The sequence below is a fragment of the Salvelinus fontinalis genome, chromosome 6 (genome assembly GCF_029448725.1).
Source record: "Salvelinus fontinalis isolate EN_2023a chromosome 6, ASM2944872v1, whole genome shotgun sequence".
Lineage (NCBI taxonomy): Eukaryota > Metazoa > Chordata > Actinopteri > Salmoniformes > Salmonidae > Salvelinus > Salvelinus fontinalis.
Genome location: NC_074670.1, coordinates 13,658,825 through 13,669,949, shown reverse-complemented (window position 1 = coordinate 13,669,949; position 11,125 = coordinate 13,658,825). Strand labels below are relative to the sequence as shown.

General features: G+C 47.7%; 1 protein-coding gene across 3 annotated transcripts in view; it reads right to left on the bottom strand.

Annotated features, from left to right (window-relative positions):
* Positions 1-62: 62 nt before the first annotated feature.
* The window catches only part of LOC129857099 (SHC-transforming protein 1-like), a 30,966-nt gene continuing 19,903 nt past the window's right edge, over positions 63-11,125 (bottom strand). For all 3 annotated transcript variants that reach the window (XM_055925032.1, XM_055925031.1, XM_055925030.1), the window contains 7 exons: positions 7,790-7,841; positions 6,862-6,988; positions 6,582-6,732; positions 6,276-6,333; positions 4,654-4,773; positions 4,127-4,371; positions 63-3,985 (listed from right to left, as the gene is read on the bottom strand). In XM_055925032.1, coding sequence (XP_055781007.1) covers positions 3,857-3,985; positions 4,127-4,371; positions 4,654-4,773; positions 6,276-6,333; positions 6,582-6,732; positions 6,862-6,988; positions 7,790-7,841 — 882 coding nt within the window. In that variant the 3' untranslated portion in view covers positions 63-3,856. The remainder of the gene's footprint in view (positions 3,986-4,126; positions 4,372-4,653; positions 4,774-6,275; positions 6,334-6,581; positions 6,733-6,861; positions 6,989-7,789; positions 7,842-11,125) is intronic.

The window sequence follows — 11,125 nt, the reverse complement described above, 5'->3', positions numbered from 1 at the left end:
GATATGTTCTATTTAATAGTTATGAATCAACATTTAAGAAAACATCACAGGAGACCAAAGAGTAAATCCAGAAACTGCATTTTAAAACCAAACTCACCAAGAAAGATTCATGATATATGCAATCTGTGATTTCAGATACAGGTGTAAACAGATGTATTTCCCCCCAAAAGAACAAGAGTATTACAACAGAGCTGTAAAAAGTAAAAAAGTAAATCAATATTTGTGAAGGATAATTGAAAATAACCCTTTGGCTTTCAAAACTCAAATCAAAAAGTACATCAAAACAACAATGTAGAAACTGTAAAAAATGATTTCCATGCAACAAAGGCAACTGTGATGAACAATGGCAACGCTAGAATGCTTCACAAATAATGTAGAGGATAGATTATTCCTTTTACACACACACCTTGGGGCTTGTATACTAGTTTCCTTGTTGCCTATCCAGGACCTATAGTCACTTAAACAGTCGGTGTCTAACACAGCTGTCCCTCCTGTGTGTTTGTGACAGAATGAAGCAAAGGCCTCACACAGAGCACATGTGCCACCATGTAAGAACTACACAACCCCCTACACTCCCAACCATAAACTCTGATCATCCACACATCCTCTCTCACAACACAAACACACAGAAGCACGATGAGAAAGATGAATAAAACAGTTACCTGTCCAGGCTCAGAGAACCCTTTCTCATGACTAGAGTTGCAGAATTCAGATAACTTTCCCCAAATTCCCCGGTTTTCCAGAAATCCTGGTTAAAATAATCCTAGAATTACACGAGCGAATTAACAGGAATTCCATGAATCCTCCAACCAGGATTTCTGGAACCCTCCTGATGAGACTGAAATATTTTGTACAGCAGGTGGCAGATCCCAGTTTACTCTTCACTTCCACGTTTACAGTTTGGTTTCAGCCACCCTCAAAAATCTGGACATGGTTCATTGGCTAGAATCAAAATGACTTGGATTCAGAGAGAAAAGTATTCTGTGAGTATTATATATGAAATACAGTATCTGGTTCTGTCCCACCCATTTTATTAATAAAATCTAAACAATAAAGACTTTAATTTCAGAACCAAGAACTCAAACCGACCAATCAGATCTGATGTTATTTACAGGTGGAGTGGAAATCCCTCCAATGAGAGCTGCGACATCGAGCAACCGTGACAACAACAAGTGACAACAGGAAGTAAGAACAAATGTGCAATAGAGGAGCAGATTGCCATCACTGGACCTGGGTGGTGAGAGTCAGTGTCCTTTTTGCAGTCTTTGATGGACTGAGAGACCATGTGACAGGATCCACTACATTTGGATTAGGTACATCAACTGACTGTACAATAAGCACAGTACATTAGGTGACAGACTGCACTGAGGTGACTGCATCGAAGAAACAAGGCACGAGTAAAAGATACAAAAAATATCATGAAGAGAAGGAGGGAGAGGATGATTCCTCCACTTTCTCTCCCTCTACTATCTTCTAATTCCAAGGAAAACAACACGTCAAAGTCCAACGTCTGACCAACGTTCGTGAAGCTCCCAGATTCCGTTGTGAACAGTGCTGATAACAGTTTTCCCTGCAGTCAGCTGAGAAGAAACACATCACACACTAATGCTAACGCTAATGCTAACGCTAAAAGCTAATCTCCTGACCAAGTGTTGCAGCACATTTGGAGAGGAGAGAAAATCATTGCTTTGAATGCTCTGGATCGAATGTTTTCGGCATTAAACACACTTCATCCAGTATGCCCACCAACCTCTCCACCCCCTACCCGTCCAGACAGAAACATGGCTATAGATTGTCAAGGCAAACAGATATTAACAACAAATCCATTGAAAAGCAAGAAAATATTGGCAATAATCTGAACTACAATTCCAACACAGTACCGATTAAATTGTGACAGCCGCATTTGGGTTGACTGACATCGTCGTAGAATTGGTTTTGAGCTCTTTCAGATGACATCGTGTCTAAGTCTGATGACATCTCTAGATGTGGAACCTCCCCCCTGCCCCTTCCCAGTCTTCTCTCCACCCATCTCTATGTAAAGACACTATACACCCAATGAAGGTACACATGACAGATACAGACTAACACACTGTATGTTGGTGTAGGAGTCATCTCCATGGTTTCTGCTGCCCCAGTCCAACCAAGTCCACTTTCTTTGTCATGATCAGAGCAGACAGACAGAGAGACCAGTCCCATGCAGACAGACAGGGAGACCAGTCCATTGCAGACAGACAGGGAGACCAGTCCCATGCAGACAGACAGGGAGACCAGTCCATTGCAGACAGACAGGGAGACCAGTCCATTGCAGACAGACAGGGAGACCATTCCATTGCAGACAGACAGGGAGACCATTCCATTGCAGACAGACAGGGAGACCAGTCCCATGCAGACAGACAGGGAGACCAGTCCATTGCAGACAGACAGGGAGACCAGTCCATTGCAGACAGACCAGTCCATTGTAGACAGACAGGGAGACCAGTCCATTGCAGACAGACAGGGAGACCAGTCCATTGCAGACAGACAGGGAGACCAGTCCATTGCAGACAGACAGGGAGACCAGTCCATTGTAGACAGACAGGGAGACCAGTCCCATGCAGACAGACAGGGAGACCAGTCCATTGCAGACAGACAGGGAGACCAGTCCATTGCAGACAGACAGGGAGACCATTCCATTGCAGACAGACAGGGAGACCAGTCCCATGCAGACAGACAGGGAGACCAGTCCATTGCAGACAGACCAGTCCATTGTAGACAGACAGGGAGACCAGTCCATTGCAGACAGACAGGGAGACCAGTCCATTGCAGACAGACAGGGAGACCAGTCCATTGCAGACAGACAGGGAGACCAGTCCATTGCAGACAGACAGGGAGACCAGTCCATTGCAGACAGACAGGGAGACCAGTCCATTGTAGACAGACAGGGAGACCAGTCCATTGCAGACAGACAGGCGGATGTCGGATGGGCATGAATCACATCCTTTTATCAAACTCCACCTTCGGAGGCCGGAAAGAAACCGTGTCCATATTTGGACAGACGGAGACAATGGTTGTTGGCATAGCAACCCCCTTTTTGCATACAGAGACGTCCTCCGTGACATCACCGGGTATCACTCAGGGGGTCAATGGTCAAAGATGAAAAGTATTTTAATGGGAGTGGCTTGAGGGTGAGCGAGGGCCCTGATTGGTGTGGACACAAAAATGTATGTCTATGCATATTAACAGGAGGCCTGATCTCAGTCATGTTTGGTTATTCATGTGTTCCACTGATATTTGATTGGCTGTTCCTGTGTTCCACTGATATCTGATTGGAGGGTCCATGTCCGAGCTCTCTGATGAGTCCAATCATCAGACAAGTCTTTGGAGTGCTTCTGTGACGGTGAGAGAAACTGTTTCCTCTGCCATGTCTGGATCAAGACCTCTCCCCCCCATCCCTCTCTCTACGTTTCACTCCTCCCCTCCAAGGTCCTCCTTTACTATGATTGTATCATTTCTGAATCATTCTATGGCATGATTTAATTAATAATGCTACATTTTTTACTCAATTGTATTATTTCTGTCCCACTGAGAAGGAAAATAAAAAGTGTTCCTAGATGTTACTCCCACGTTCTTTGGAGGGATGGAGGAATGGAGGTGGACCTCGATGACGGAAGGATGAACAGAAGGAGGGATCACGGAGGTAACAGTGAGTCGTCCAGGAGGAGAGGAGGGTGTGAGGAAAAGCAGAGAACAAATGATTTTGGCAGAAAGAGTGACAGAGGTGTTTTTTTGGCTTTCCTTAATGTGGTCAGCACTGCTTATGTGTGTAGTGTTTCTGAGAGTGTGTGTGTGTGTTGCATTGCTGTATTTGTGTGTGTGTTCAGGCCCTGTGCTCCACTGGTTGTTGCAGACACACCTCACTGCCTGCTGATACGATGGGCAGTCTGTTGTCCATGTGGTAACTGATCAGGTGGCTCACACTCTCAAAGTGGTGGTCTTTGGTACGTACCTGAGGACAACATGCGCACACACACAGAGAGATAGAGAAAGAGAAAGAGAGAGGGTCAACAAAACATAGCACGTCACAGCTGATAAGTGGGAAGGGGTCGGATGGCTCGCTCTAACTCAGACACCTCTCCCTGCAACTCACCACTCCCTCTGGGTCGACCAGTAGTAGGTGTTTGGGCTGACCCCCCTGTTGTCCAGTGAGGACGTACTGTCCAGGGGTGGTGCCTGACTCTCGGACCAGGAAGTCTCCGTCACGGGTCAGCAGTCTCTCAGCCTGCCTGCGACTCAGGCTGCCGTGGAACCAGGCCTCGCACTGCAGCTGTTCCACCAGAGGGGGCGCCGCTGAGACCCCCAGACCTGATACACCCAGGGAATCATCAAACGGCTCTGAGAGGAGAAGGAGAGAGGGCAGAGCTAGAGAGACGTTGTGAGACTATACGACCAGACCAGATTCATTCTTGATACCAATATACCAATATTCTAATTTCCCCTATGTCCAAACCCAAATGAATAAACTAATGACTTCTACTGTAGTGTAATTACTGCAATATAGCTGATAACCATTCTAATTAGTCTTATCTGAGATGACTGATAGTGACTGCTACAGACTGCAGGGCCAGTCGATGTATTGTACACAGACTCTAGCTGATAGGGCCAACTGGGACTCACTCATGTCGAACGCATCTCTGTGAGCGTTGCCATTGGCTGCAGCTGTTGTGGGGCGGGGTTTATCCACATTGACGTATGAGGGGTCATCACACAGGTCCCGTCCTCCCTCCTTTGCTCCCACTGAAACAACCAATCAGAGGAGTTTAATCACATAACTGTCTGTCGGTATCACCTGGGAGGTGTTCAGTGATGGGAAACATTTAGAGTAGAACAGATATATAGAATATCTGCTCTGCGATGTCACAGATAGAAGAACCCAGATAATTCACAGGATGTATAAATCTGAGGCATCCGTTTAGAACTTCTTCTCACCACCAGATATGGTGATGAGAGGAAGTCCAGTGGCGGGAAGTGGGAGGAGATGGATTTAGATGAAACCTACTACAACTACTAAGGACATGGTGACCTCTAGTGGACAACCAGAGACTTACACAACCAGAGACTTTCTGTTGAACTATTCGTCACAGACGGATCGGGCGATTTCAGCAGAGCGAGTCGACAAAGACATACAAGCGTAAATATGTTCATTGCATTTCTAAATCTGAATGAGCAGGTGTTAGGGTGCTAAATATCCATATTTACGATGAACGTATTATTATTCAACTGCATGTACGATAGTTGAATTCCTTTGTCTCTCCTTCTCCCGCTCTTTCTTTCCCCAGCCCTTTCACTGTGTAACCAGCCGTCATATCGGGTTAGTCCACTAGGGACTTTTCATTGCATTATGTTAGTAATCAACGTATAATCTATCCTGTGTGTGTGTTTATGTCATTCTGTGTGATTATTTAGTTAGTTATTAAATAAATAATTAAGCCAATTTGTGTATCGCTGAATCATCATGCAGATTAGGGTTGGTGCAGATTTAAGTCAACGACGTTCAGAATGAGACTGATATGAGGTAATAATAATTAATGGATGACTAATATGATAAAGGTATATTCTTCAGTCAATTCGGGGAAATGGTAACTCATTAAACAAACTTTTTCTGTGGTGTCCCAAGATTGCTAATGAGTTAATTGTTACATCATTAATTTAATCACATAATAATTTAAACGTAGTAAATTGACTTGATTAAATCATTGTCATCGCATCAATGGTATTCACGTCACGACACCCTTATGGGAACACAGAGACCAGTTGACACACACTGTCCTAGAGCAACACACACTGTCCTAGAGCAACACACACTGCCCTAGAATGGCCCTAGAGCAACACACACTGCCCTAGAGCAACACACACTGCCCTAGAGCAACACACACTGCCCTAGAGCAACACACACTGCCCTAGAGCAACACACACTGCCCTAGAGCAACACACACTGCCCTAGAGCAACACACACTGCCCTAGAGCAACACACACTGCCCTAGAGTAACACACACTGTCCTAGAGTAACACACACAGGGTCAATCTGACTAATTTCCTCTCACTGTGTCCATGTCATTCTCTCACTGCAAGTCATTGTATTATGTGTCACCTCATATCCTTTAGCTGAGTGTGTGTGTGTGTGTGTGTGTGTGTGTGTGTGTGTGTGTGTGTGTGTGTGTGTGTGTGTGTGTGTGTGTGTGTGTGTGTGTGTGTGTGAGAGAGAGAGAGTGTGTGTGTGTGAGAGAGAGATGGCTCACTTGGTAGAGGGGGAAGCGGCTGCTTGTGAATATCATTCTGACCCGGCTGTCCATAGGGCTGAAAACACACACACCAGAAGCAATTAAGATAGATGGAAAAACATACATTACACTGACCAACTGACGAGACATACACACACTGTGAGGTGAATAAGGAGAGCGCCAGAGAGAGTGGAAGACTAAGGCCTGCTGTGATGTGAGGGTGAGACTGGGTCAGATGATTAGCCTACATACTGAACTGCTCTCTCTCCCCTGGAGCTGCAGCCTGGATTCAATACAATTGATGTGTGTGTATATACATCTCACCAGCGTAGCCCCAGGGCGGGCCCTCATGTCCACCAGTCCCCCAGGAGGAGGTTGTTTCCCGGGGAAGTTATTATAGTACGGAACATCTGTAGGCGGTGGTGCTCCCTCATCTTCCTCTTCCTCCCACGCTGAACCGTCAAACGGAGCCATCCTGAGAAAGGGGAGAGGAGTCAGAACTCCGGAGTGAGAAACACACACACACACACACACACACACACACACACACACACACACACACACACACACACACACACACACACACACACACACACACACACACCTGTCATGGGGGGTGACCAGTTTGGGGGGGTTCTTCAGGTACTGTTTGAAGCGCAGTTCGAAGGCCTGCCCTATCGTACTGATGACTTCCTGGGCCAAGCCCTCCGAACACTCCAGGATATGACACGCTGGACAGAAAGGAAGCAGAGAGGAGGGTAAACAACAGAGGTAAGGAAACAGAATATTGGCACTGCCTCGCTGTCCAAAGAAAGGTACTGAAAAGGGATTGGATGTGATGCTGGATGAATATACTGAGTTTGTGTTTATTTTTACATGGACAGTGCACATGAATCAATGTTTCAGTAAAAGTGCCGGTTTTAGCCAGATGGCTAATTTTCAACTGCAGTCCCTGGGCAGGTTATTAAAAACAATTACAATAACAATACAGCCAATCAATGAGCAGTGAGCACGCAGACAGAGCAACAGCACAAAAAGCAACAAAACAAAATACATAAACACAACAAAGTGGAGGGATGACATTGATGTAAGGTACTGAACAAGGACTGGATGTGCTGCTGGATAAATCTATTGGCAGGTGACATTGATGTAAGGTACTGAACAAGGACTGGATGTGCTGCTGGATAAATCTATTGGCAGGTGACATTGATGTAAGGTACTGAACAAGGACTGGATGTGCTGCTGGATAAATCTATTGGAGGGATGACATTGATGTAAGGTACTGAACAAGGACTGGATGTGCTGCTGGATAAATCTATTGGAGGGATGACATTGATGTAAGGTACTGAACAAGGACTGGATGTGCTGCTGGATAAATCTATTGGAGGAATGACATTGATGTAAGGTACTGAACAAGGACTGGATGTGCTGCTGGATAAATCTATTGGAGGAATGACATTGATGTAAGGTACTGAACAAGGACTGGATGTGCTGCTGGATAAATCTATTGGAGGGATGACATTGAGTCTCACCTCTCTGGTTGACTGGGTCTTTGGCCACGTATGCTACATACTCTGCTGTGTCCTGAGGGAGAGAGAAGAGAAGAGGGGGAGGGGGAGGAGGAAGAGAGGGTGGGAGGGGTAAATGAGAAGGAAATATGAAGAGGAGGGTGAGGAGAAAAGGGGAGAGTGGGTGAGTTGGAAGAGAGAAGGAAGCAAAGACATTTAGTCGGAAGAGCTATTAACACACAATGATCTAGAGAGGAGGAAGAGAGGAGGAGGAAGAGCTATTAACACACAATGATCTAGAGAGGAGGAGGAAGCGCTATTAACACACAATGATCTAGAGAGGAGGAGGAGGAGGAGGAGGAAGAGCTATTAACACACAATGATCTAGAGAGGAGGAAGAGAGGGGGAGGAGGAAGAGCTATTAACACACAATGATCTAGAGAGGAGGAAGAGAGGAGGAGGAGGCAGAGCTATTAACACACAATGATCTAGAGAGGAGGGAGAGGAAGAGCTATTAACACACAATGATCTAGAGAGAAGGAAGGGAGGAGGAGGAAGAAGAGCTGGCAGAGAAAGAATACATGTCTGAGGAAGAGAGGTAGGGAGTTCCACTGACGTGGATGATGACAAAGGAGGGAGGAAAAGAGGAAAGGAGCTATGGAATACAGAGAGAGATGGATAGAGGAAAAGAAAGATAGATGGAGCAAGACGGAGAGGCAGCGTGACAGGGATAGAGGAGTAGACAGAGTGAAGCAGGGAGAGAGAGAGAGAGAGAGAGAGGAGTAGATGGGTGGACAGAGTGAAGCAGGGAGAGAGAGAGAGAGTAGATGGGTGGACAGAGTGAAGCAGGGAGAGAGAGAGGAGTAGATGGGTGGACAGAGTGAAGCAGGGAGAGAGAGAGAGAGAGAGAGTAGATGGGTGGACAGAGTGAAGCAGGGAGAGAGAGAGAGAGAGTAGATGGGTGGACAGAGTGAAGCAGGGAGAGAGAGAGAGAGAGTAGAAGGGTGGACAGAGTGAAGCAGGGAGAGAGAGAGAGAGAGTAGATGGGTGGACAGAGTGAAGCAGGGAGAGAGAGCGAGAGAGTAGATGGGTGGACAGAGTGAAGCAGGGAGAGAGAGAGGAGTAGATGGGTGGACAGAGTGAAGCAGGGAGAGAGAGAGAGAGAGAGTAGATGGGTGGACAGAGTGAAGCAGGGAGAGAGAGAGGAGTAGATGGGTGGACAGAGTGAAGCAGGGAGAGAGAGAGAGAGAGTAGATGGGTGGACAGAGTGAAGCAGGGAGAGAGAGAGTAGATGGGTGGACAGAGTGAAGCAGGGAGAGAGAGAGAGAGAGACAGAGTAGATGGGTGGACAGAGTGAAGCAGGGAGAGAGGCATAGAGGAGTAGATGGGTGGACAAAGTGAAGCGGGGAGAGAGAGAGCGAGGAGTAGATGGGTGGACAGAGTGAAGCGGGGGGAGAGAGAGCGAGAGAGTAGATGGGTGGACAGAGTGAAGCAGGGAGAGAGAGAGAGAGAGAGACAGAGTAGATGGGTGGATAGAGTGAAGCAGGGAGAGAGCGAGGAGTAGATGGGTGGACAGAGTGAAGCAGGGAGAGAGAGAGAGAGAGAGAGAAGATGGGTGGACAGAGTGAAGCAGGGAGAGAGAGAGAGAGGCATAGAGGAGTAGATGGGTGGACAGAGTGAAGCAGGGAGAGAGAGAGGAGTAGATGGGCGGACAGAGTGAAGCAGGGAGAGAGAGAGGAGTAGATGGGTGGACAGAGTGAAGCAGGGAGAGAGAGAGGAGTAGATGGGTGGACAGAGTGAAGCAGGGAGAGAGAGAGAGAGAGTAGATGGGTGGACAGAGTGAAGCAGGGAGAGAGAGAGAGAGAGTAGATGGGTGGACAGAGTGAAGCAGGGAGAGAGAGAGAGAGAGTAGATGGGTGGACAGAGTGAAGCAGGGAGAGAGAGAGAGAGAGTAGATGGGTGGACAGAGTGAAGCAGGGAGAGAGAGAGAGAGAGTAGATGGGTGGACAGAGTGAAGCAGGGAGAGAGAGAGAGAGAGTAGATGGGTGGACAGAGTGAAGCAGGGAGAGAGAGAGAGAGAGAGTAGATGGGTGGACAGAGTGAAGCAGGGAGAGAGAGAGAGAGAGAGTAGATGGGTGGACAGAGTGAAGCAGGGAGAGAGAGAGAGAGAGTAGATGGGTGGACAGAGTGAAGCAGGGAGAGAGAGAGAGAGAGAGAGAGAGAGAGAGAGAGAGAGAGAGAGTAGATGGGTGGACAGAGTGAAGCAGGGAGAGAGAGAGAGAGAGAGAGAGAGAGAGTAGATGGGTGGACAGAGTGAAGCAGTGAGAGAGAGAGAGAGAGAGTAGATGGGTGGACAGAGTGAAGCAGTGAGAGAGAGAGAGAGTAGATGGGTGGACAGAGTGAAGCAGGGAGAGAGAGAGTAGATGGGTGGACAGAGTGAAGCAGGGAGAGAGAGAGTAGATGGGTGGACAGAGTGAAGCAGGGAGAGAGAGAGAGTAGATGGGAAGACAGAGTGAAGCAGGGAGAGGCATAGAGGAGTAGATGGGTGGACAGAGTGAAGCAGGGAGATAGGCATAGAGGAGTAGATGGGTGGACATAGTGAAGCAGGGAGAGAGAGAGAGAGTAGATGGGTGGACAGAGTGAAGCAGGGAAAGAGGCATAGAGGAGTAGATGGGTGGACAGAGTGAAGCAGGGAGAGAGAGAGAGAGTAGATGGGTGGACAGAGTGAAGCAGGGAGAGAGAGAGAGAGTAGATGGGTGGACAGAGTGAAGCAGGGAGAGAGAGAGAGTAGATGGGTAGACAGAGTGAAGCAGGGAGAGGCATAGAGGAGTAGATGGGTGGACAGAGTGAAGCAGGGAGAGGCATAGAGGAGTAGATGGGTGGACAGAGTGAAGCAGGGAGAAAGGCATAGAGGAGTAGATGGGTGGACAGAGTGAAGCAGGGAAAGAGGCATAGAGGAGTAGATGGGTGGACAGAGTGAAGCAGGGAGAGAGAGAGAGAGTAGATGGGTGGACAGAGTGAAGCAGGGAGAGAGAGAGAGAGTAGATGGGTGGACAGAGTGAAGCAGGGAGAGAGAGAGAGTAGATGGGTAGACAGAGTGAAGCAGGGAGAGGCATAGAGGAGTAGATGGGTGGACAGAGTGAAGCAGGGAGAGGCATAGAGGAGTAGATGGGTGGACAGAGTGAAGCAGGGAGAAAGGCATAGAGGAGTAGATGGGTGGACAGAGTGAAGCAGGGAGAGAGGCATAGAGGAGTAGATGGGTGGACAGAGTGAAGCAGGGAGAGAGAGAGAGAGAGTAGGTGGGTGGACAGAGTGAAGCAGGGAGAGGCATAGAGGAGTAGATGGGTGGACAGAGTGAAG